This window comes from Carassius gibelio, chromosome A24 (assembly GCF_023724105.1).
Source record: "Carassius gibelio isolate Cgi1373 ecotype wild population from Czech Republic chromosome A24, carGib1.2-hapl.c, whole genome shotgun sequence".
Lineage (NCBI taxonomy): Eukaryota > Metazoa > Chordata > Actinopteri > Cypriniformes > Cyprinidae > Carassius > Carassius gibelio.
In genome coordinates, this window is record NC_068394.1 from 11,320,459 (window position 1) to 11,345,932 (window position 25,474).

General features: G+C 35.2%; 1 protein-coding gene across 6 annotated transcripts in view; it reads right to left on the reverse strand.

Annotated features, from left to right (window-relative positions):
* Positions 1–25,474, reverse strand: part of LOC127946450 (semaphorin-5A) — a 132,607-nt gene that overhangs the window by 70,727 nt on the left and 36,406 nt on the right. For 4 of the 6 annotated variants that reach the window (XM_052543037.1, XM_052543035.1, XM_052543038.1 and 1 more), the window contains 4 exons: positions 18,891–19,118; positions 13,223–13,322; positions 9,457–9,502; positions 57–119 (listed from right to left, as the gene is read on the reverse strand). In XM_052543037.1, coding sequence (XP_052398997.1) covers positions 57–119; positions 9,457–9,502; positions 13,223–13,322; positions 18,891–19,118 — 437 coding nt within the window. Of the gene's footprint in view, positions 1–56; positions 120–9,456; positions 9,503–13,222; positions 13,323–18,890; positions 19,122–25,474 lie in introns of all 6 variants that reach the window. The other 2 variants (XM_052543036.1, XM_052543039.1) reach the window with 1 other exon arrangement.

Here is a 25,474-nt window from a genome sequence, read left to right on the forward strand (position 1 = left end):
GGCACTTCCCCAGTGACAGTTTTTGTACTTTGTTTCTGAAAGTGAAAGATACTTACCTCTGATTTGCCTCGACTGAAACAGGCTCCTTTTGTAAACTCATCACAATGCCATTCTGCCTCCTGTAAACAAACACACATGAAGAAGAACATCATGAAATGACGTGTTTTACTCTTAAAGAGTGCATTATTGGGAGCTCATCATTCATAAATGAAAACAACAACAAAACTGATCTTCTACATCAGACAATTGATATATGCCTCAAATGATTCTTAAATTTAGTAAGCTCTAGGATATAGTGCAAAAGAAACTCTTTTTTAAAATCGAATCTCTGTGTTTAGTCAGGTATTATTGATTGCCACTGAGAGGATAAATGAACTTGGCTATAGAAAGCAGGCAGATTTTGGATGATAATCACTTGTATTCAGCTCCTCGGCATTCAGGGAAAAACAACAGGCTTTTCAGAGGCAGCCTGTGTGCCGTTCTTCACTGAGAGTTGAGGGTCCCGGAGACAATGACAGCGTCCACAGACTATGGCTGCGTTCACATTTCACTTCTGGCACTGAATTGCTGAATAATGCCAAGTCTGATGTCTGCAACTGCCTCCTAATGGATTTTAATATCAAATGAGCTCCTCGCACTTATTGACCATGAGATCTCTGGCTCGGATCCAGACATGCGAGTCCTGAAGCTTGCCAAGTGAAAGCGAGCGACTAACTATCAAAAAACAATTAGGGAAAACGTTACAAAGGCACAACGACCATTTTTATACTTTCCAGAACTGAGAAATTAATAATAAATTATCATTCCCCAAGGAGGCAGGACTCTGGCTAGACAGTAACCTCATTTTAAAGTGATCTAGAGCGCAGCAGTAGCCCTGTGGCTGTGCTGGCTGAGATGTTACTCTGTCTGGAGAGTATTCGATCACGGCATTATGAGACGGGATTGTTATGTCACACCGTCCCAAGGCCAAACAGGACGTAGTGCACTCATGACCCTTTGGAAACCGGCTAATAGTAAGTAAAAAAAAAAATCCAGGTTTTCATTCCCTCGAGCCAACAGGAAATCTTACGAATGACACTTCGAAGGCGACAGGGTGTGAATGTGCAAATGCAGGACTGAAAATCCGTCGTCTTGCTCAGTCACGCTGCTGAATGAGCTTCCCCACGCGGGCCATTCATGCCAAATCTCCACCGCAAGGCAGAGAAATAGGCTGGGGGACGGAGACACAGGAAACTCCTTCACATCCAGAGTGATATGAGAGATGATTTAATGTGTCAAAATAACCATTAGCAACTGATATAGCACTTTCAGCCTGACATAACAGCAGTGCAATGATAGGAAGCAGCAGAAAGAAGGCCGGCATTTGCCGAGGGAAGAATACTATGCGCTTTCATGCTTCAAAGCATATTGTCATATGCCATAATTATAGCTAGGCAGCGGCGCTGAGGCACAACACGAGATTTTTAAATGTGCAGTTTATGAACTTTTGTAACTGAATAGCAGAAGGAACAGGAACAGACTTCATTCTTATATCCCAGGCTAGAACCAGCTATTTTGAGTAAAGTCAGTCATACAAACAAACTGCACATCAGCAGAATGTTTCAGAGAGCGAGGACAGCATTAGGATGTCTTAAAGCAGTTTTTGTGCGAGCCAGCACAAATCGCTCAGAGGTAGTAGTCGCCCACTCGAGGTGTTGTGTTTAGCTCAGCAAAAATGGCGTGAGACATGAATTAAATGTAATTACTAAAACCATCACCTTGACAAATTAGGTTAAATTACACTTTGGAAAAACTGCATTATGCTTTTCCAGGATAGTCTAAACAATGTCATTCAGTAGTTGACATCATTCAACAGTGAGCTATTCAATGATGTTATAATGCCGAACATAACCATTAGCCGACTTGAACTTAGCCATTAACAACTTGAAAGCTATTTGCACTCTGTGATATTTTTACAAGAGACATTTTTCGAAAGTGAATGATGGGAAAAAGGCAGGTAGACACTGACACAGCATAAAATTGTTCTTTCAGAAAAAAAATGCTCCATTTTTGTCAACTGGTATTTATTATTTAGAATCTGTTTAAAAGTGACATCTCTATGGAATCGATCATGACGACTATAACACACAATCGATCGTGATTTTGTTATTATAACAATTCAACAAGCAATAAGTAACCTACATTTCTAACATTTTAGATTTGTTTGTGTCGTTGCCTAAATTCAGCTTTTGTTTTCAACAGATTGCCTTTCAGCTTTTCTGAGGTTTTCAGTTGGTTAAATACATTACTTTCACCATAAACAGGAAAACACAAAACATCTGCAGTTATTTAAGCAGACTGTAGTCTTTACGGTTTACTGCATGGTTGACTTGCTCTATTGTTCCAGATGGTCCGGTGAAGACCCCAGGACTGAGCGGTCATTGTCAGGAACAGGTGGGCCAGAGAGACCCAGTCAGCGCAGTGTGGGTTAAGTTGCCCACCGCATGGCTCTCTCCCAGTTCTGTCTGGAATTTACATGACCAAGACAAAACAAAGCATGCATAAATGATTCAAAGCATTTCTGTTGTGCACGCTTGCATTATCTGAGTCGGAGATTGCAACCACAGGCATGCTTTGGGAATTCAATGAATTCTGCTCATTTCAACAAGCAGCACGTCAGGCGACAGTCAACAGATGACAAAGTATACATAGCATCTTGGATTTATTGTTCTTTTTTTCATAATTACGATGCACTGAAGTGTGGAGATTTAAGGTGGTCTCAGCATGCCCTGCAATTGTGACTTGTAAATGAGTTTGAAACCTAATCTATTACAGAAATCCTAGCCAAAAGTGATCTTTTACCAGAACCCAATACATCTCCACTCATTATATATGTAAATGGGAAAAAAATCCCAGCAGCATTTACTAAATATGTTGCTAAGTAGCCATTATCAGACTGTAATTGGCATTAAAGACCACAGACCAAGCCTAGTCCCTTGTTAATCTGACATCTGATGGAGTTACAGTCTATAGAGCACTGAAGGGGAGCTCGCATCTTCATTATTTCATGAATTTAAATGGCTGAGTAACTGGAAGCAATTCAAACAGCCGCCCTCAGAAATCAGAACAAGTGTTCTGTTGATCAGTGCATGTAATTGTTTTAGTGACAGTGAGTAAGAGAGGTTAATGAAATACATGAATGACAATCTGTCTCTTTTACTTCAGCTTTATATTGCTTATAAAAAACAAGGTAATGATATAATGTTTCAAAGTCAATATCACAGCTAAATGCTGTTAATAACACTTTCCATGAACTCCTGGTCTTTAGAAAATATGAAATCAAGAGCATCTTGATAAGTGTAATTTTACACAGCCTCAAATGTGTGTTTGAATCAGCTGTGTGCTAGCAGGTCCCTTATGTGGCAACTTGTTAGCAAAGCACACAACTGTTTCATAAATTCATGTTTGAGGTACGAAAGTGTGTAATTAATGTAATTCACTGCACTGTTTTCTTTTCTTTTATTTTATTTTTTCAAGTGAAGTTAATCACAGACTTTATTTTACTCAAATAACACTATTCTAAAAACCCACTGGAAAATTTTAGAGACAACAAATATAAATTTTCTTTCAGGTTTTCAAATAAAAGACTGAAATTGGTACTGAGTGAAATTATGAGAAAATGTCATTCAAATCAGGGTCCAAAATTACATTTATGTCAAGAAAAGACTTATGAATTTTCTTTAAAAACAATGTATGTATTTATTTTATTTTTATGATGTTTGATTTATGTCAGTGAATTGACAACCCAAATTATTAATGTATGTTTATTTAAATGGTTTGCATTTCAGTTTTGACCTTAAATAATATTTGAAAGGCAATAAAACTCTCTGACCGAAATATCTGATAAAATATCAAACATTTTATTTATTTATTTGGGTCACTTGATGTTTTATTTAATTTAATTCAAAACTTTCATTATTTGCCTGTTTTATTTCATTCATTCTAATTCAAAATCTTGATTTTTGAATTGTGGCTGACATTTTAATAAATAATATAGAAAGGTTCAAATATCTGAGTACACATAAAATGGGCTTGATTTTCACAAAACAGCATTCTGCAATGACACGCAATTCACGCACACTTGCAAAGAATATCAGTTAATGAATAGTACCAAAGTGAGGGCTTAATTTGTAATTAAAGTAAAATGGTCTATTACCTGTAAGAATATTACCTAGCAACATCAATCCGTGCTAATTAATATTCATGAGTTCACAATGTCACCCCCAATTCTGGTGCCACTGAATAAAACATAAGATAAAACAAGATAAAATTAACAAAAGTCGCAACTGAAGAGAATCACCAAATTTGACCAAATCACCAAATTCGCTGACATGATAAAATCATCGATCACAGCAATGCCTCTATTACTGCTGAACCAAACGCACTGGTGCATGTGTGTGAGTACAGTGGAGAGTTGAATTGCGCTCGTTGGCATATCCCCTTAGAGCATACGACTAAACACCGGTTTAAATCACAGTGATTACCATATTTGCTGGGAGTGAATGTAAATGGCAGGTCTGGGCTGGTATGTTTGAAACGAGACAGCTGCCATGAGCTGAGATGCTATACTGCTGCGTTAAATAGAGAGTAAGTGAGTGGCACAGCATTAGGGGTGCATGTGTGTGCTGAATTGACACAGCGGGCTTGCTGTGGTGCAGAGGGCATACAGGTTTAAACTGAGACCATTGGTCAACAAGCCACTCGGATAAGAAGCCACCTCACAGTGCCTCTGCTCGTTTCTTTTCAGCCTGTCAATAGAAAACCAGACTACTCTGAGCAGCCAGACCTAATCCAGTTCACTAAGAGTAAAAAAAAAAAAAAAATCAATTATTTAATGACACAGCAATAAACATATACATATGCATCAGGAATAAAGACGCCAATTGCTCTGTTGCATATTAACAACTGATTTAAATTTACTCTCGCAAAACGGCTGAATAGAGGCATACTGGGAAAACAGGCTCTGGCATTCATTTGTCAAGCTTGAAATACAATGAAGTGACTACAATGCATTTATTCAGGCAATTAATCAGTGGCACTAGGAGTGCTGCTACTGTACAATATGCAAAATGCTCAAGGGAGAGCAGACTTGAATTGGCTGAGCAAGGTGGACTCTGTGTATACTGGGACCATAAAGACCGAACAATAGAGTTTCCTCACACACCTCTGTCATTTGACCAGTGTGAGAAGACATGTATTGTTCAGTCCATCTGGGCTTCAGAATCTCACTGACTCCATATAAAAAACTATATTCACAAGAGGAAAGTGTCAATACTTCCTTCCCATTAAAAGGTCATTACAAAAATGCCAATAATGTTTACATGATTCAAGACCCTATGGAGGCCTGATTCCAGCCCGGAATAATAAAAAAAGAATAATTATAATAATTAAATAAATAAGATAAAAGTTAGTTTTTATTGTATAATTATGGCCTTTTTTATAGAATACACTTAGAATTGTAACATACACTCTAAAAAAATGCTGGGTTGTTTAATCCAACTTTGTGTCAAATGTGGACTAACCCAACTTTTGGGCTAAAAATTTTATTAAAAAATGTAACCTAACAGCTGGATAAGTCAATATTTGATCCAAATATGTGTTGAAACAACACAGCCTTTTTTAGAGTGTATAAACTCATGATTCTGTGTTTAAATCTCGCAATTCTGACTTTTTCCTTGAATTTTTTAGTTTACTATGGAGCCCGGCACAAGACATGCAAAAAAAAAAGTAAATCGTGTACACAATTTACTAATTCGTTCTGTCAATTTAGGTAAATTGTGTGCTTGATTGAATAATATGTTCACTAGTTTTAAACAAATTTTTCTCATAAAATAAAATAAAATAATTATTTCTACTTCCTGCACGCATTCACCATTTACCATCTCGAAAATCATTAGGTTGATTGTGACTTTTTATCTCACAATTCTGACTTTGTCTCATAATTTCAAGTTTATATTTCACAATACAGACATTTCCCCACAGAGTTTTCAGTTATAATTTTGATCACAACTGACCCTTTGCATGGAGTTTAACTGACAGGCGATCTGACCAATCATAATGCTGAATCTGCCATTTTTGTCTGACAAACAAACCAGACAGGAGAGAAGATTAACATCGGTAGACTTGAACTTGAGGTGTGTATTGACATCTTTCCACGTCTTTCTTTTTACTTTATAACTTGAAATACTTTTTAAGCCTTTCAATATGACGTACTTATTAATATATAAAGTATATTAACCAAATAATACAATTTATGTAGCAGTTGTCAGCCCTAGAATTGAAATTATATGTATGTGTCTACTGTATACTGATTTCAGGGACTTCCTGCAGGAAGCTCACAGGGAGCATGAGACTAAATCCAGAGCAGACTAGTCCATCAGAAGTTTGTCTATCAACAAGCAGGTTTACATTGTGAAATCACATCTGAAAACCTGCTCTCCTCATCTCTCTTGTGGGTGACAGCCTGACAAAACAGCAATACACAGAGGACAAGCATTAGGAGAGATCTTCTGGACCTGTCAGCCAGTTTGCAAACTCACTATCTAAACATATCTCAACGGCATGTGACATTGCACTGACAGTTTCAACCACTCATTTATTTCGTTGTGTCTGTCACTTCATGACCTCTTTCTTTTTTCTATTCTGAAGATGTCTAAGAAAATTAGTCTGAGACATTTCATTAAAGTATATTTGACTTGTCCCACCTTCTAAAGGGGTCTCTTTCAACAAACTCTGCAGATCTGAGTCTGCTTTTCATTATTGCGAAGGGACCTGCAGGAAACTTAAGTCGTGGTACATTATGATACCAAACTTCATTCTGGATCAACAGACATAACCTTTATTCCCCCCAAACCCCACCCACCAAAAAAAAAACCCGGTTTAATCTATAATATAATGGGATAGAAAGGTGCATAGTAAAGACATTTTTAGTTGGCATGAGCTAAGTTATTTTTACACAATTGCATATGCAGTAGGAGACACAAATTACACTCATTTTGTACAATGACCCATGAGATATAATGTGCCCTGCCCATGTCCGTATAATGATTACACACTATACATTACTATAGTGCTGCCACATTTATCCTGCCATTAAAAGGCTTTTAATGCTTCACAACACTGTGCTCTTAAACACTAGCGGAGGTGTTGCAGACACGGAGGTGATGGGTCACTCTGCGGGTTTATTTTTTCCCATTGCAATGCATCATTGCTACAGAAAGCTCTATTCTGTGAGATCAATGAAGGATAAAAGCAACACTTTCTAGGTCATTTCCTTCTCAGGTCTCAGGACTTCTCGCTCATTGCACCATATTGCCAGAATCATTCATATTATGCCCTCGCCTGTGATCTCACCGCTTTTTTTTTTTCGGAAAGTTGTTGTATAATGGAAGAAAAACTCTGAATATATGCTTCTGAATAAACCATATTCAACCAAAACCTCATGAAAAAAAAAAAAAAAACTCAACATTTATGCAATACCGTCATTTTTACTCTAGCTCAAAGCCCTGAATGCTTAAAAACACAAACAACCTACAAGTACTCATAGAACGCAATTGAATTAGGCCTTGGGTCAAGCTACGCTCTCATCACAACATTTCTCTTTTCTGAGAAACCTTCAGCAAAGTCAGCCTTAGCAGTGACAAAGGGCATAAAAAGACCAGGATGAAAAAGTACACACAAGACTCCGTGCTGTGAGGCAAGTGTAGGAATTCTATTATGGTGGAAATGATTGGCTGGAGAGCAATGGCAGGGCTCGTGTTTGTGATGCCGGTTCCCTGTGAGCAGGTCAGAACAAAAGGCAGCTCAAAAGTTGGGTCTGGTGTGTTTGCTCTTTCCCCCAGGAGGTCAGTATTTCTGAGGAGACCACATGATGTGAAAGTTGTTAAACAGCTAGTGTATGGCTTTTTTAAAGGCCACAAAAGAGTCCCCTTCTTCACACTGGTAAAGACGTCTAATAAATTTTCAAACAAGTCAATGTTTGGATAGTTATTTAAAGGGTTTTAAATGTTTTAAATGTTTTAAAAGGGTTTAGGATGTTCAATTCAAGAGCAGAGGGACAGTCACTTGTCTGCTGCAGTTATTACAGGACAGCGCTTACTCTTGGGCAATTATGTTTGAAACTTGTTAAGGGAACAAGGTCTTGTTTAGGAAATACGCAGGTCTTTATTCAGGTTCATTTGGCTTTTAAACTAGGATTTGATAGTCCTGGGCTCTATAGAAGTAGAACATCTGGAGAGAGTCTAAAGCGATGCTCACACTGACAGTGATACACTACTACAAAATCATCTGAAGTCATTCATTTTTAAAATCTTAAAAAAAAAAATCTAATTTTAAACTCGTACCAAGTTGTAAGAAATGTACGCTTAGTTTTCACGTTACATTTTGTAAATGTAATACTTCTAAATTGTCGCGAAAAGTTTTAATTGAAAGGTTTTTAGAATGTCGTGAGTTGTAAAGTAAAAAATCCATAACATATTTTTCTTGTACTGTAAACACATGCGAGCGTAAACATGTTTTAAACACATTTTTCAACGATTAATTATTATTATTATCAATTATTAATTAAATAATTTGCTACATATTTAATTAGCAATATTTTACAACCTGACTTACCTGACAACCTGACTGAATATGAAATAATATTACTCTATAAAATATACATCTGTCTGTTCTCTGAACAATTCTTCTGTGTTTGTTTCTAGGGATGCTGGAGCAAAATACATAAAATATGAAAATTACTGATATATTCAAATATATTTTAAGACATTTAATTCACTGTTCTGCTTTTTCTTTCATGTTGGTTGACTTTGTTTTAGTGGACAAAATGCTAAAATAAAATAAAATAAACCCCTGCTTCATTGCTTTTCCCCCTCTTTTTTCCAAGAAATAATAATCTTTTTAATAAGGCTTATTTTCCATCTCTGAGAGCGATCTGCCTCCTCGTAAAGCAGACACAACAATTTCCAGTGATTAGACACAGTGAGTATGAAAGGCCCTTAAGACTCCATAATCCTAATCAGCCTCATCATATTTATTAGCGAACATCATTTTAAATTCCCAATTCAGTATCAAAACATGTTTGTTTGCCAGCATTTAAACATTAAATTTAGCACAAACTGGCATCGGGGCCAAACAAATGAGAGCTGTTAATAGGTTTAAAACCACACAAATCCATGGAAGGTTAACATACACATTTAACAGAGAGTACCAGCCCAGGAGGCACGAACCCTAGTCACGTCAGAATTGTGCCAAACTGACGACTTTTAAATTGGCAGAGTCTTTCTCTCTAAGCTTATGAAGCCAGTGTAATTGGCATTCACACATGACGGCAACAACACCTGTTAGTCTCATTCTAAGTTTTTGAGCTGTCTGAGCAATTCTGGGGAAAAAAAAGACAGACATACACTTTTCACCCACCTGGATCAATGAAAGATCCTCTAAATGTAGCCTGAAGAGATGATTTCTGAAAAAGAAAAAGACAAAAAAAGATATGAATTTCCACCTAAATCAGAACCATCCAAAGCTGCCTCAAAGACAGGGCGGGAATTGTGGTTATAAATGGAGATTTGTATGGGTTGCGACATTTCAAGTGAATCCATGTGCGATAGCAATTGGCCAATGTTGCGAGAGGAATGTTTAGAGCTTTTTCAGAGATAAACAAGACTATAAATAAAACAGAGGGTTGGGAACTAAATTGCCAAATTAATTGCTGAATAAATCACATTAATATGCTCCCGATACACATCCAGGTTTAATACAACCTGGCGTAACAGTTCAAGTTCAGTTTTTCATATGATCTGTACCTGGATGAAGTCTAAAAGTTTAGAGCCAAAAACCTCTTATGCAAAGTGTGCAGCCTACTGTCAATATAATGAGCCAATGCCAGACCTTGCCTAAGGATAAGATGCTTGTTAGGAGCAGCAGAGGTCTGTAAATGCTGCATGCATTTTAATTCTGGGAAACAAAAAAAAAACAACAACTCCGATTGCTTTTCCAAACGTCTTGGGCCGAGTATGTAATATAGTGTAGCAATATCCGCCAACTCTAATCTCAAGTGTTATTTATATGTGGAACTACAAATCGCATATCCGTCCAACATGATTTTACATCCATCTGTGAATGTCAGAGTGTAAAAACACATTTCCTAAAACAATATGTACGTAATGTTATTGTATAAGAGATTACATGATAAATCAGGTTGCTGTGATTAAGGTCCATTTACTGTATTGACATGTCTATTGATTGTGTTTCACTGCATTACTGTTAAAGCCTTTTAAGGTTCTCACTATCAATGGTTCCTTTGCACGGACTACTGGGCCATTATTTCTGTAATGACCATACAGCTACACTATCAGTATCAAGTTATTCTATTTTTATTTTTTATCTTATTTTATGCATTTAACAGACACTTTTATCCAAAGCGACTTACAGTGCATTCAGACTATATTTTATTTGGTTGCACTTTATTTGACAGTACGTGTACTAACATGTACTTATAGTGTACTTATAGTGTATTTATCTAAGAAAGTTCTGGTAACACAAGGTAACTACATGGGGTAGGGTTAGGTTTAGGGGTACGTTCAGGGTTAGTACCTAGTTATTACATAGTTATTGTAATTACTATAATAAGTACATAGTATGTACACGAGGAACAGGACTGTAAAATAAAGTGCTACATTTCTTTTACCAGTATGTACTATGTGTACTTACATATTAGTTCTGAACATCCTATGCTATTTCTAGGTTATCTTTGACTATTCTTTTATCATTTGCATTTGAGTGCAATTATGTGTGGCGTCAAGCACAATGTGATCCAGACAAGTGAATCAACATCCTTGATTGGCTGATAGAAAGCTTAACGTCAACACTAAGATATTTATGCGAACACAAACATCAAGCAATGTCAAGATCACTTTTACAGTAAGTTTGCATATTTATGTAGGTCATTTTAACAGCTTTAACACCAAAAATGATTTTCTGATGGTGGTGATAATTCAAAATATGTTTCACCATTCTGTCCTCTCAATTAATTCTTATAGCTAAATACATTTAAAATATTTCTTAGAAATATCTGATGACAAATATATATTTTTTTACCCGATGATGTTGACATTGAAAAGGAAAAAGGTAATCCCGTGGCTCAGTGGTAGAGCAATGTGTTAGCAGTGGTTAAATTCCCAAGGAACACTCATACTAGTCAAAAAAAGAAGAAAAAGTATAGCCTGAATGCACTGTAAGTTGCTTCGGATAAAAGTGTCTGCTAAATGAAAAAAAAAAAAAAAAAAAATTAGTTAAACATAAGGTTACACCAAACATCAATATGTTTTATATTTATATGTAATTACAAAATGTGAAATGTAAATACTTAAAATATTTAATATTTAGGTAAATGTTTAAATGCACATTTTTTGACTTTTTTTACATGTAAAAATTAAAATGTACTTTTCTATAGAGAGAGAGAGAGAGAGAGAGAGAGAGAGAGAGAGAGAGAGAAACCAATTAAAGAAATGACTGTCATATGGTTCTCATTAGGGAATTTAAAGCAGATAACCAATATATTAGCCAAAATAAAATGAAGTAAAAATAAATAATTAAAAATATACAGTGACATGATTACCAATTTTTTATGTATTTCTGACAGATAACAATATATTACCCAGGAAATAAATAAATACAGTTTTAAACAGTGTAAAATTATTTTAATTTTAAAACAGGAAGATGACATTATTGTGTACGATAATGACATTGTTCTTAACCCATAATTATTTAACAAATACATACCTGATAAATAATTTCAATAAAGACATTTTAAGTTCAACATTTTTTTAACTTCTTGAATACACACACACACACACACACACATAATATATATATATATATATATATATATATATATATATATATATATATATATATATATATATATATATATATATATACATAAATAAATAAATACATATAATTTTGTTTGTATTTTTTAGCCTACAGGAAATATTGTGTCCCATGATATTGTGGCTATTCATCACCTTAAATATATTGGCCTATTTTACTTAATATTAATAATACTAAACAGTTCAATTTGTCGGCTTACATTGATATGCCTGCTGATTTATTGTGCTTCCCTAGTTCCCAACCTCAATCTAAAGAGCACCACTGGATTCATTTAGCTCCAGTTGTTTAAGAGGTTTGCTTTCTCCGAAACCCAAACCCGAAAGCACAACATATCTATTGACAGACCGGATCATTAGCTGGAACTGAGTGACTGAGCTTTCTCATTATAGGAAAACAATCAAAACACACTGTCTGGAAAAATCTCACCAAGTGTTTCCTACTGAATAACAGGTCAAAAGCATCTTTTCGATCGAGCCATTACCACTGATACGCACTCCCATGTAACACCAGCAAGACATTTTTGAATGTTAGGAGAGAACAAACAATCCCAACTGCAGTTCATCCATCTCTTCAGCCAAAGCCAGACTTGATAATGATGTGTTGCGCTTTGGAGCAGGTTCTGAGAGCTAACTAACACTTTCTGTCTTGTTACTTTCCAGTAAAAAAAACAAAACAAAAAAACTATCTGCGCATGATACAATGAATCACTAGTGAAGTGAATGGTAATCCCTGCTTCTCTGAGAAGAAGTAATTATTCTACCGCTCCCGGCTCTGTGGGTGAATGAACCGTTACAGTGCCTCATATCAAAACCATTTCTGCGTTTGTCAAAAAATAATTGCTTGGAGACCATCTAGGCTGCTGACAGATCGGGAATATGAGGTTAATTTGGCTGAAGATGTATGGCAGGACAGTGCGAAAGTCTATGTGGAAATCATCACACTCATTAATTAGAACTGGACGCAGGAAATCCCATCCTGTTCTCACATTCATGGTGCGATTTTTTTTTTTTTTATCAAAGTATCTGTCGGTGAGGAGGGTCTATGCTGTACTTTGTCTTCCACAAAAGTCCTACAGTTTCATTGATGGTTTTATGAGGATTCGGATTATGTGACACTATTGGGCTAATCATAGGAAACTTGGCAATTGTGACATTTTCGCAGTGGGTGTCAAATTGGTGTTGCTGAAAATACAGTAATATTTAAATGCAAGGCTTAGCAGACACACTGACAGAGCCTCTGACCATGGACAGAGTCCTAATTAAATGCATGCAGTGATGGAAGTCACCATTACCTTGCGCCCACGATTAGTTCGTTCTGGCCGGGGTCAAAGGTCAGCTGTGAATAATCGACGGTGCCCTCAGCTCTGAATCGATGGATCCAAGGCTCGATTTCTGCAGAACAAGAGATGGCACATGTAACTGATACATACACAAAACTGTCTTTTTTAAAATATTTCCCTTTAGTTTGAGTGCACTGGAGTGAATTTGTGTTTGTTTCTGTGAGGGTGTATGGTATGCATATCAAATGTCCTCGCTGTGGCGCCTTTCATATTAACCTCTGGCATTGACATCAAAGCCTCAATCTTGGCCTGTCTAACATCTTTTTGCCTACCTACCTACCCCTGTGTAATGGGATAGCTGCTGGGTTAGCTGCTCCAGTAATGCTATCATTTGTTAAGTCATGATCCTGGTCATTGCTTTTGCCACTGGCCATTACTGCTCAAGCTCTGGGCACATTAAATTTCTATGTCACATTAAAACATTAATGGACTATATGTATCTTATAACTCTGTAAAGATCACTAATAATCAAGCACACATATAAAAATATAAATATCTAAATAACAAAAAATAATAATAAAGATCTATTGACAATGGAACTTGCAACCATAGTTGCTTTTGGGATACAGAGCCCAGACAGACAGACAGATAGACAGACACTTTCTTGTCCTTTATACTTTGCAAGCAATAATAAATAAAGAATAATTTACAATCCTAGTATGTATTATTAATTATCTACAACATTTCCTTAAAAGTAAAATAAATAGAACTGTAAATAAAGTTCTATTTCAACAGTCAGTTTAAGAGCACTGCTGAACACCAAAGCTTCCTCTAACTATAGGTTTGTTTTTCTTCTAAAGAAGCGTGTCTCGAGCATACAAAAGGAAGCCAGAATTCCCTAAAGATCCACAGCATCAGTTACCACAATGTTCCTCCATAAATCTTGCATGTTTCTATGGAATAGCCCTAACTTCAGCGAGAGTGGAACTTGTCAGTGAATGTGGAGACACTCAGTGTGGTTCTCCAGTGTTTCTGAGAAGCAGTTTCATCCAATGACAATGTAAATTAATTTTTTTTAGGGCTCCTAACCCCCTAAAGTACTCATGTCAGCTAATGGTGGACATTCATATTCTGTTTATCTTTGCATTCTTTTCAGGATATAACTGAACACTCGGTTATATGTTAAAGGTCTCATTTCATGACATAAAAAAGAAAAGAAAAAGAAAGATAAAACATGTAGAACTCATATCTTCTTACAAAAACATTTCATTCAAGAGTCAAATGTGTGAAAGAGCCACTTTAGTAATGAATGCAATAGAAAAATAGCAAGAAGATTTAAAACAACACGGGCACTTTCCAAAAATCAACCTCAGCATGGACGCAATTTGAAGCCTTCAAGGTCACACCTGTCAAAACTGGAGGAACTCTTGCCTTAGTTTGCTTTCATGAACTGTCAAGGACTGTTGTGTTTAACAGACATTAATATGTTTGCTCTTTGCAAAGATTCTTTAAGTGCAGGAAGGAACATCTGACAAGCCGCAGCTGTGTAAATGCTGAGGTCTTTAGGTGCAGAGTTGCTTTTAACCAAGATTTCTAACCAAAAAATACACAGGGAGGAGTCCAACACAAACTTGTAACTAAAATGAGACAAAACCACTTTACATAGAGTGTACATTGTTACCAAATGTTGCCACTTGGCACTGTTAAATAATGAAAAATAAAAACTTTATAATTCCTAATGCTATAATTAACATTTATCCATTTATCAGATGCTTATATAAAATAAAGACTATTCACCTCCAAAATCTTAAATTCAACATGTTACTTGCTGTTTATTTGTAATTGTTTGTTAAATTGATTGGCAAATTATGAGTGAAATTGTGGTTGCAGTTTATTTTACAGTACGCGTACTAACATGTACGTGTAGTGTACTTACAGTGTATTTATCTAAGAAAGTTCTGGTAATACAAGGTAACTACATGGGGTAGGGTTAGATTTAGGGGTAGGTTCAGGGTTAGTACCTAGTTATTACATAGTTATTGTGATTACTATAATAAGTACATAGTATGTACATGAGGAACAGGACTGTAAAATAAAGTGCTACCGAAATTGTTTCTACACATTATGTAAATGTATACAACTTAGTAAAAGTACATGCATTAAACATTAATAAATGTTACATTATGATTGTCATATATGTTAGTTATTGCATTAACTAATGCTACTGTATAAAACCTCATGGTAAAGTTTTACCCAAACCTAATTTAACATCAACAACACACACACTCATACACAATGAAAAATAAGAGATTTTCGAACATAACACCAAAAATGTCTAGTGTTGGGTTTGTTTTCTCACAAAGCCGTGCAATGCATCAGAGCTCTGACAAGCCCATATAGACAACACTCCTTCCGATCATAAGATATACTGTACCTGTGGGGAACCATCTGCTTCTTAAACCTGTCATTGACCACAAAAGAAAAGCCTTGGTTTGCCATAAAGAAAAAAAAAATCTATCTGAAGTCTAAACAGAATGTAAAGCCGGTTCACTATGACTGTGCAGCATCTGTCCAGAACATTATTGCATAAACCCATACTCATGAGCAGAGCACAACAGCTCCACGGCACAGATATTAACATTTCTTTACAGCCAACCAGTGTGTCTTTATACAGAGATCTAACATTGGAGCTCTGCTAGAGTTCTGGCATGGCTGAGGGGAAGTATATTTGTCTTCTTTATTATCTGCGTAGAGGAAAGCTGAATGTCGTTGATGTCCTGCCCACTTTTAGCTCCCTAACGGACAAAGTTTACAGGGTCCACAGAGAAACGTGTCCAGCGCTCTGGAGAAGAAAGCAGAGATGTTCCATTTAGACAAAACAGTCTCTTGCTCCAAGTGTCTCTCTTTTGGTCTGGATCGAGACACGCATCTCACATTTTATAGATTTTTTCAAAGAGACTGCTGTAGAAAATTCTCTACTTTAAATGCAGACTGCAGGCTTGATTCAAAAAGGCAAATTTAAGGAGAGAGCAAAATGTTTCTCTCAGCAATCAATTCACTCTAAATTGGCTTACTGGGTGGCCTGACAAAGTCTGAAAGGTTTAGATTAAAAAAAAGAAAAAAGAAAGAAAAAAAAAACGCACCATCAATCACTCTTCTCAATATAGCCTTTGTCAAGATAAGCACAGCAACGCCTTTGTGTTCGATTATAATTACAGGGGAATCTATTTCACAAAGCATGATATTTCAGAGAAACAGAAGGCATTTATTAAGCCAGCATGAAAGTGGGATTAATTTAAGGTGTGAAGAGCTTCAGTAATCTATACCCTTTTTTATCTGTTTGCTAAGGTGATACTTTGACAAGATTTGATAGTTGGACATTTATCTGTCTTAGGTTTGGATTTATTCAAGTAACAGACAGTTTTTATCCAAAGCAACTTACAAATCGAGAACACTGCAAGCAATTTATCATAAGAGAGAGCAACATTTGCAGTACACAGTGGCAGGTTTCAAATGGTTAAGGATTAGTATAAACTACATGCAGATCAGAAATGAAATCAAAAAGGACAAACGTTTTAGAATTTAGAAATAAATTAAATATTTAACAATATCCTTTCAAATTCATTAGCATATTCAAATTAATTTATTTGTTTTAATTAACATTTTAAAAAAGACATTTAAGCTATAAAATAGAATAGAAAAAGAATAGAAAAATATATTTTATATAAACTATATTTAAGAAATGAAAAAGTTTAAATGTAACGTAATATCTATATTTAAATGTATTAACATTTACAATTAAACAAATATATTAATTTATTTTGTTTATTTTAAACAAATTAATGAATGAATAAATAAATAAATAAATAAATAAATAAATACTGAAAATAAGAACAACCATAATAAATCATTTTATTAGTAATGTAAAGCAAAAGAGTATAAGACTATTTAAATGTGAAAGGATAACTTTATTAAAAAATATTAATATTATTAAAAAATATCTATTTAAATAGATTAACATTTAAATATATTAAATTACTCAAATATTCATATATTTAAATAAATAAATACGATTAATTAAAATAAGAACTGTTTAAATAAAGACAAAAAAGGAAAACTTCAATATTAAAAATATCTATTTAAATAGATTAACATTTAAAGATATTAAATTACTTAAATATTCATATATTTAAATAAATAAATAAAAATAATGAAAATAAGAACTGTATAAATAAAGACAAAAAACATTTTTTTAAAAAATAAATAAATGCAGAAAAGTAAAGAAAAAGAGAACACACTTTTTAATATAATATAAAAATGTAACATTTATATTTATTCACATATTTACATTTATTTTAATTAAAATGAAAACATAATTTTAATAATTATACTACGAGTTATTTTGCAGCTCTAAATAAATACAATGTATTTACCACTACATTCAAGAGCATGTTCAGAAAAAACGGCATTACCTAAACTGCAGATGAGATCTGGGGCCATAAAGGGCACACAGAGTTCAAGGCTTATTTTAGAAATCGTAGTGGAGCAGTTCAACAAACACACAAGAGAAAACCAGCAAAAAGCCAGTGCCTGTAGATCCCAGCGCTCTTTGAATAAATGTTTTTTACTGAAAAAGAGGTTTTGTTTGTCAAAGCTGGCATGCAGGTATTTGGTTTTGCAAATGTGTAGACTGGGGCTCGTTCAGTGATCTGAAAGCTTTGATTCAAAAGCTCAGTCCGACAGGGAGAACTGAGAATATCTGAGTAACCATAAGAATTGCATTTTCAAAACGGTGCCAGTGGACCGTTACTGGAATGAAAAGTGTGTGTCTGTGAGAGACAGACCTCCTTGTTGCCGCTGGGCATAAACGCCATTACCATTGCATTCACTGTGCATATTTAATAAATGGGGTGCTAATTAAAAGGTTTGTGTTCCAGCATTTGTGTGTGTGAGATGGGTGTTAGACACTGAAATTCACACTCATTCTGTAACACAGATGGTGAACCGCCATATGGACACATCTTAAAAATCAATCAGTTAATTAGCTACTAGTCTATGTTACAGGTCATGCCTACAGTAGGCTTTGTGAATGTTCTCCAGGAGTTCACTTACAGCCAAAGCTGATCACCAAGCTAAAATATCGATCTTGCCTTTCCATTCCATTAGCCCCAATAGACACCCTTTGGCTTTGACATTCAGCTCTTCAATTACTTACTGAAATCCGCATACTGAATTTACATTGATTATAATACAGGCAAGGGAGTCCTGTAATTAAAGCTGGGGGAAGGTGATGGAGTTTGTCAATACTAGTTGGTCTCTATGACTTAGCCCATAAAAAATATATATATATATATATATATATTCTGCTGTAGTCAGAAAGGATACAGGAAATTGTAACCTTGTTTGGCCAATTCATCTTTTCTGAATCATTAAAATATAAGGGTCTGGGACACCGTGTTTTTAAATGCTTAGCTTAAAGGTGTGCTATGAATGAACAGTGCTTATAAACAGTGGTTGAGAGTATTCTACTACAATTGAAATGGAGCAATGGCTTTCTTGCAGAAACAGTATTGGATACGTTATAAATGAACAAGTGGGTTATCTCAGCAAGCACCATTATTTAAGATGCCAAATGAAGTCAGAGCTGTCCTGTTGTGGTGTGTGGGATAGAAATACTGACCTGTGTGAGAGATGAGCGGGTGTTCAGCTCTATGGCAGGGGGACTCCGGGGCCCGTGTGGCCCCCCGGCAAGGCACTCCTCTGGGCAACAGCAGCAGCAGGCTGTGCACCAGGATGAGGCAGTGGGCCAGGGGCGTTCGCTCCACGGGGGGAGCCATGGGCGTCCACGGGACTCTGCTCAGTACTGCTGGGGCAGGAGCATAGGACACTGAGCATCTGCCAAGGAAATCTGCTGAGAAAATGAGAGAATGATTAAATGTGTATGATAAGGTTTGATTGATTTCGCTGGTGAAAATTTATAATAACATTCATAACCTTAATAAGTCATTTAAAAAATATATATTATATAACAGATCATTACTCAAAAGGCAGGACCTGATGGTAATGACTGGCTGATTGCACTGTGTATCATCCCACTTATTACACAGGAAATAAATACATGGAGATTCAGACTATTTTAATAATATGACATCAATATTTATGAGTTGAAATATTTTATTATGTGAGAAGAAAGTGACATAAAACCATTACATCACAATTACACAGATTATTGGTCATTATGCAAAAAAATATTCTGCAAAATATGAGGACTGACCAATCAAAATCTAGTGTTCCAGGTACCCATTAAATAAAAACTATTTCCATTATTTTTACATTTTTTTTTAACTGCTGTCAAAAAAAACAAATCTGAATTCTTTACATTGAAAGTTCAAAACTACATTTATTTGAAATGAAAATTCTAACATCATAAATGTCTTTACTGTCACTTTTTATCAATTTAATGTGTCCTTACTGAATACTATTTTAAGAATTTTAATAATGTAATATTTCCAAATATGCCTTTTTCTACAATGCTTTTACTGTGTTTTTGATTAAATAAATGCAGCCTTGGTGAAAAAGAACCTTCTTTCAAAAACATTAAAAAAATCATAATTATTTCAAACTTTTGACCAGCAATGTTTTTAATAATTGAATTGATGAAAGAAGTGGTGAAAAGAGAGATTTATAGTGAGAATAAGATGCCAGAATAAAAGAGCATCAGGCAGAGAGTGCAGCCAGATAAAGAAAAAGCAACAGTTGAGGTCCTGCACTCTCATGTTTGACTTCTGACCCCACTTCCAGGAATCAGCACAGGGAGCTGCACTCCAGCTCCTCTGAAGAGCCGTCCATGCACTCTCAGAGAACATACAGCAGAGCGTACACACTCCACAGGGGCCTCTAACACTGCACACATACAGCCAGAAAAACTCCATCTAGTTTTGCACTCCAGAGAAACTTACAATGTTATAGATTGCTTTCAGACTCAAGGGCTGAAGAGCAAGAGCTCTGGCAGTGGTCTGATATTCACCAATAAAGCACATTCTATATATAGCTTTCTTTCTCTTTCTTTTGTCTTTCTTTATTTCTTTTAAGAATTCTTGCACACAACTAGTTAAACATGAAACATCTATTTTTTTACATTTGCATTTTAAAAACTATATCTATAGCTAAAACTTAAATCACCATAATCTATTGCTCATATGACAATATGTATGACATATTCCTGCAAAAAAAAAAAAAAAAAAATACAATTAAAGTAAACAATAAAACAAAATTTCAATTATTATTATTATTATTTTGTTCCTTCAGGTACTCTCACTCATAATAAAGCAGAAGCCCTTGCTCTATATAGGAGCTGACTGCAGGTCTGTCTGACAGACTTTTAGTCACAATGCCTGTCAATCAAAAATCACTCCATCATCCCTTCTTTCCTTGGGATAACCTCTCTACACTACCACAGTACAGATGAAATTGAGTCAGTCTGCGAGAAGAGCAGTACAGAACTCGATTACGCCAAAGTTGCTCTCATCAGCAGGGACCACAGGGACTCAGTAACGGACACACTGCAGATCTGAGTGGCCTGTTGATGGGACTGGAGACTCATGTCTGTAGCGTGTGGAAACAGGGTTTTACAATCCCTTGTCTTGTTGAAAGCACACAGAGTTTCCTGTCAGTAGATGGAGGACAGAGTGGAGCCACTGCTTTCTACTGTTTTTCAGATTTTCTCTTACGATCAATTCCCATTATGATTTGATATTCAATTACAGTATTATCAAGCACACACACATAAACAACATATCAAATTGCAAAATACCATAAATAAGGAATTGGATTTAGACATATTTCTTTCTTTGAGTGAATGGTAATTTTACAGTCTACACTTGCACAGCATTTAACTCATCATTTCTTTTGATTGTTACTGATGCAAAAAATTATTTGGCATTGCATAACATTTTGTAATGTACTGTAGCTCAATGCAGTGTTTAAACACTGTCCCACCCCCTCATACAAGCAGACGTAATAAGAATCCCATTGGCATGGATAACTAACTCCACAGAGCTTTTTTAAAGTGAGCTTATTTTGAGCTTATTATTAGAGTTGTGGTGCTCATATGGACACAGCAAGTTTGAATCCGGCTTGTAACATCACCTGATTCCATATCAATAAATTCCTGCTCTTTTCCCACTTTACTTGACATAAAATGTGGAAAAATGGAACCTACAAAACTTAACAATTTACCAGCGAGACAACATAATGGCTGGTTGTTAGCAAGGGTGTCATAGACAGGACACAAGCGCTGGATTTCCTTTAATCATAGCTGCACATGACAACATGACATATTCCTGCTGTGGTCCAGTGTCTGTCACGCAGGAAATAACAATGTATGTTGACAGTGATGAAACATTTCAGCAGTACCGGACCGGTTACGTTCTCTCTCACACATACACACTGTGGCTTGAATGGCTTCCTGCTAAAACTTCCCGCCTCTAACATAAGAGAAGTAATGGGAGAGCACAGTGGTCAATATGATCTAATTATTCCTACGGAAACAATGGATCACCTGCATATTACAGTCCCTCACATTCAGAGCTGAATTACATGAATATCTTCAGCAATAAAACAACATTATTATTTCTTGAACCAAAAGTAGAGAAGGAATAAAAGAGACAGCTCACCCAAATAATGAAATCTCTATCCTCATTTACTCACCCTCACATCATTCTTTCTGGAGCACAGAAGATATATTTTTACACAATGTACTGGTTTAAGGACTGGAGCTTTAAAGCTTCACAAAGGATATGGAAGCGCCATAAAAGTAATGTAAAAGTGGTCCATATGACTCTTGCACTGTATTCCAGTTTTTTTTTCTGAATGCTATATAATGGCTTTGATATTATAACAGATACAAATCTTCTTCTCCATTGTTAACTGTACACTGTAAAAAATATTCTGTAAAATATATGGTAAAAAAACAGCAGCTGTGGTTGCCAGAATTATACCGTAAATAATACGGTAACACTGTTTTTTGTTTAACTGTTTTATACCATAAAAAAATATATATTAAAAAAATACAGCAGCACCATTCTAGGTTTAATGTTTTTACCTTCAATTTACAGTTTAATGCCGTAATTTAACCGTAATGATATAATATTAATATACCAACTTATTGAAATATTGAAACCTGTTTTGTACCTTTGTATTAAACTGGTAACCACCAAAAGCAGGTGGTGATGAGAAAGTCACTTGACAAACAAAGCCCATCACAAGCAGCTTTTAAATATAAAGATACATAGACGGTGCAGAGCGTCATTCACACAGACACCAAATACTATAATGGTGAGACTTATTAAACTGAAATATGCAATAAACATTAATCTAACAACATTATATGTCACATACAACCGTAATAAACAACAGATAAGAAAAAAATAAGAAGAAACAGTTATTTCAAAGAAAAAAAGATCAAATTCAAACAAAATTTGAAATGCAATGCAGAGAATTCTGGGAACGTTTTATTCTTAAAGAGTTAATACTTTGATCCAGCTATGATCCATTTTAAATTGAAATTTATAATTTTACAGAATATCTTTACTTAAAAAAAAAATCCAGTTTCTTTGAGCTTTCTATCAAATAATTCAGAAAACAAATGTATCAAGGTTTCTGATAAAATATTATACAGCACATCATTATATATACATAGACCACATAGAATCGTGTGACACTGATGACTGGTGTTGTTTTAAATTGTAATAATATTTCACAATATTTAAGATCAAAGAGACTTCTTTTAAGTGTTTACATTAACTTACATCAACATTAACTATGCTGTCTTTATCTCAAAGGGTGCAGTCACCTTGCAAAGCAAAGAAATCAGGGAAGTCAAACAGTGGAAAAAAAAATCACTGAAACCAACCTTATGATCTTACAACAATTGCCCCTTAAAGGTACAATTTGTAAGCTATTTGCAGTAAAATATTCAAAAACCACTAGGCTAGTGTTATATATTTTATCCAGCTGATTACTAACAATATCTCTAATGTTTTCAACTACTTGTAAATCATGAGATAATTCCCATTCTAAACAGTGACACGGGGCAGTGCAGTCACCTGTCAATGACGTTAGTTACCCTTTGTTACCGCCTTTACTGACATAGAAACCACATGACAACTGTGTCATGGACAAATGCGTAAGTAGTGTCTAGCCTCCAGCAAACCACTAGCTGGCTTCAAGCAGTTCCTTATTTACTTCTTCTTGCACGTTTTATGGTGGATTGTGTTACTTATTTATGGAACATAATAACTGTTTACCGTCTGTCGCTGGTTCTTTCTCCCGTAAACGTAGAAAGAGATGCTGATCTTGCTTGGGTTTTAATCGACAGGTGAGTTGTTTTGATTCGTATCTTTATAGAAAACGTATGCTATGATGATCAACAAGATTAGTATAATGGGGTGTGACTTTTCAGCAATATTGTTTAGAATATTGTTAACATTGGTCTACCATGGATTTTTATTGTTGTTTTAAGCAATTCACATTTCTTAGTATTTCTGATTAAAAAGATCCTGTAATGTGGAAAATATGTAGTTGCTTTTTTCTTTTCCTTTTGAACAGCACTGAATGAATCATGGGGGTTTAGAAGAATATGAGTAAATGATGACAGTTTTCAATATTAACTATCCTTTTAATAAAGAATGAATGGCCAGTTTGAAGGCCAACCAAATTAAAACCTAAAACTGTTACAGATACAAAAAAAAAAAAAAAAAAAAAAAACTTGGGTGCCAAATTCTTTCAATAGACTACATTCACACAAGGTCACTGACTAACACAACTATCATTCATTGCCATAGGTGACAGCTCATAATTATCCACTTCAAATGAACATACAGTGTGGCAGATCTAAGTATGTGGTCTTTACTACACATACATGTTGTGTTCTTCTCCAGAAGGCTCTTAATGATGGAGTTCAAACCCACTTGTGGAAGAAGAAACACATATCGCACCATCCTGACGATGTATCTTCTTGTTACAGAGCAGACAAGTCACAAATGCTATAAAACACCAGAGTTTACCCAAGGAAAAACAATAATGGAACATGACGGGAAATAGAAGTTTCCTACACAATGGATCGACAACAAGGAAACACAAAACGGCACAGTCACAGACAACTATTATTTCCTCTGTAGATCAATTTCAATATCTCGTCTCTGTCTTTCATTCCGCCATTCCTGATGTCTCCACTAAAATTGATATTTTTTTTACCAACACCCCTGAGGAAACTGCATAAGCAGGCATTAGCAACATCTGGTCCAGAAAAAGGCAAAGTGCAGGTCGTCTGTTACAGGCTGCCTCAAGGCATCAATACACACAAATCATAAATAAAGGGCATTTTCATACGAGGCTCAGTCATGCTATGTGAATTGGCCCTCTCCATCTAGAGAAACATCCTAATTGGCCATCCCTGTTTTAATTGACGTCAATGCAAGGATTGCCTACTGTAAGTGATGGGAAATGTTCATTCATGAGCTGTGACGTCCAGACAGGTGACATGAGTTATTCTCAGCTGGTGATTGTGAATGCGCTCACTCACATAGACATATTTTAGATTTTTAGCATACCTGTCCACATTACAGATTATTCCCAGCAAATATAGAGAGGAAGAGGGTCCCTGATCAACATTTAAAGCTACTAACCACCATTTTAACACACTGTATATGTGAAGCAAAAGTGAGCAAATAGTTATATTAGCATTGTCCTGCTTATTGGCTATCAAGGCCTTCAAAAAATTATTTTTGAGGCTCTCAAAAAATATTTGAAATGCATTTAAAAGATTCAATGACTCTTCCATAAGAGTTTACAAAAGTGAATAAAAAAAAAAAAAAAAAATCACACCTGATTACCTTATTCAGAAAGACATCAATAATAACTTCAAATCAAATAATGAATTCTACCAAATAAAAGAAAACAATTCATCATACTGATTATCCAACTACCACAGTGAAACATTTTAATAACATCAAAAATGTTATTTTAAAATAATAAATAACTACATTTAAAAATAACTTAACACTGAACAAAAGACTACACAGTGAACTTTATGAATTTAGCTATTTATAACTTTAATTATATGCACTATTATGAATATAATTAAAAAAATACGAACTTGTCATGGGTAACAAGTTACATGATTAGATAATTAGATTAGTTAGATAACTTACATTCAATTTTATTGTCACTGCACATGTAGGTACAAGGCAACGAAATGCAGTT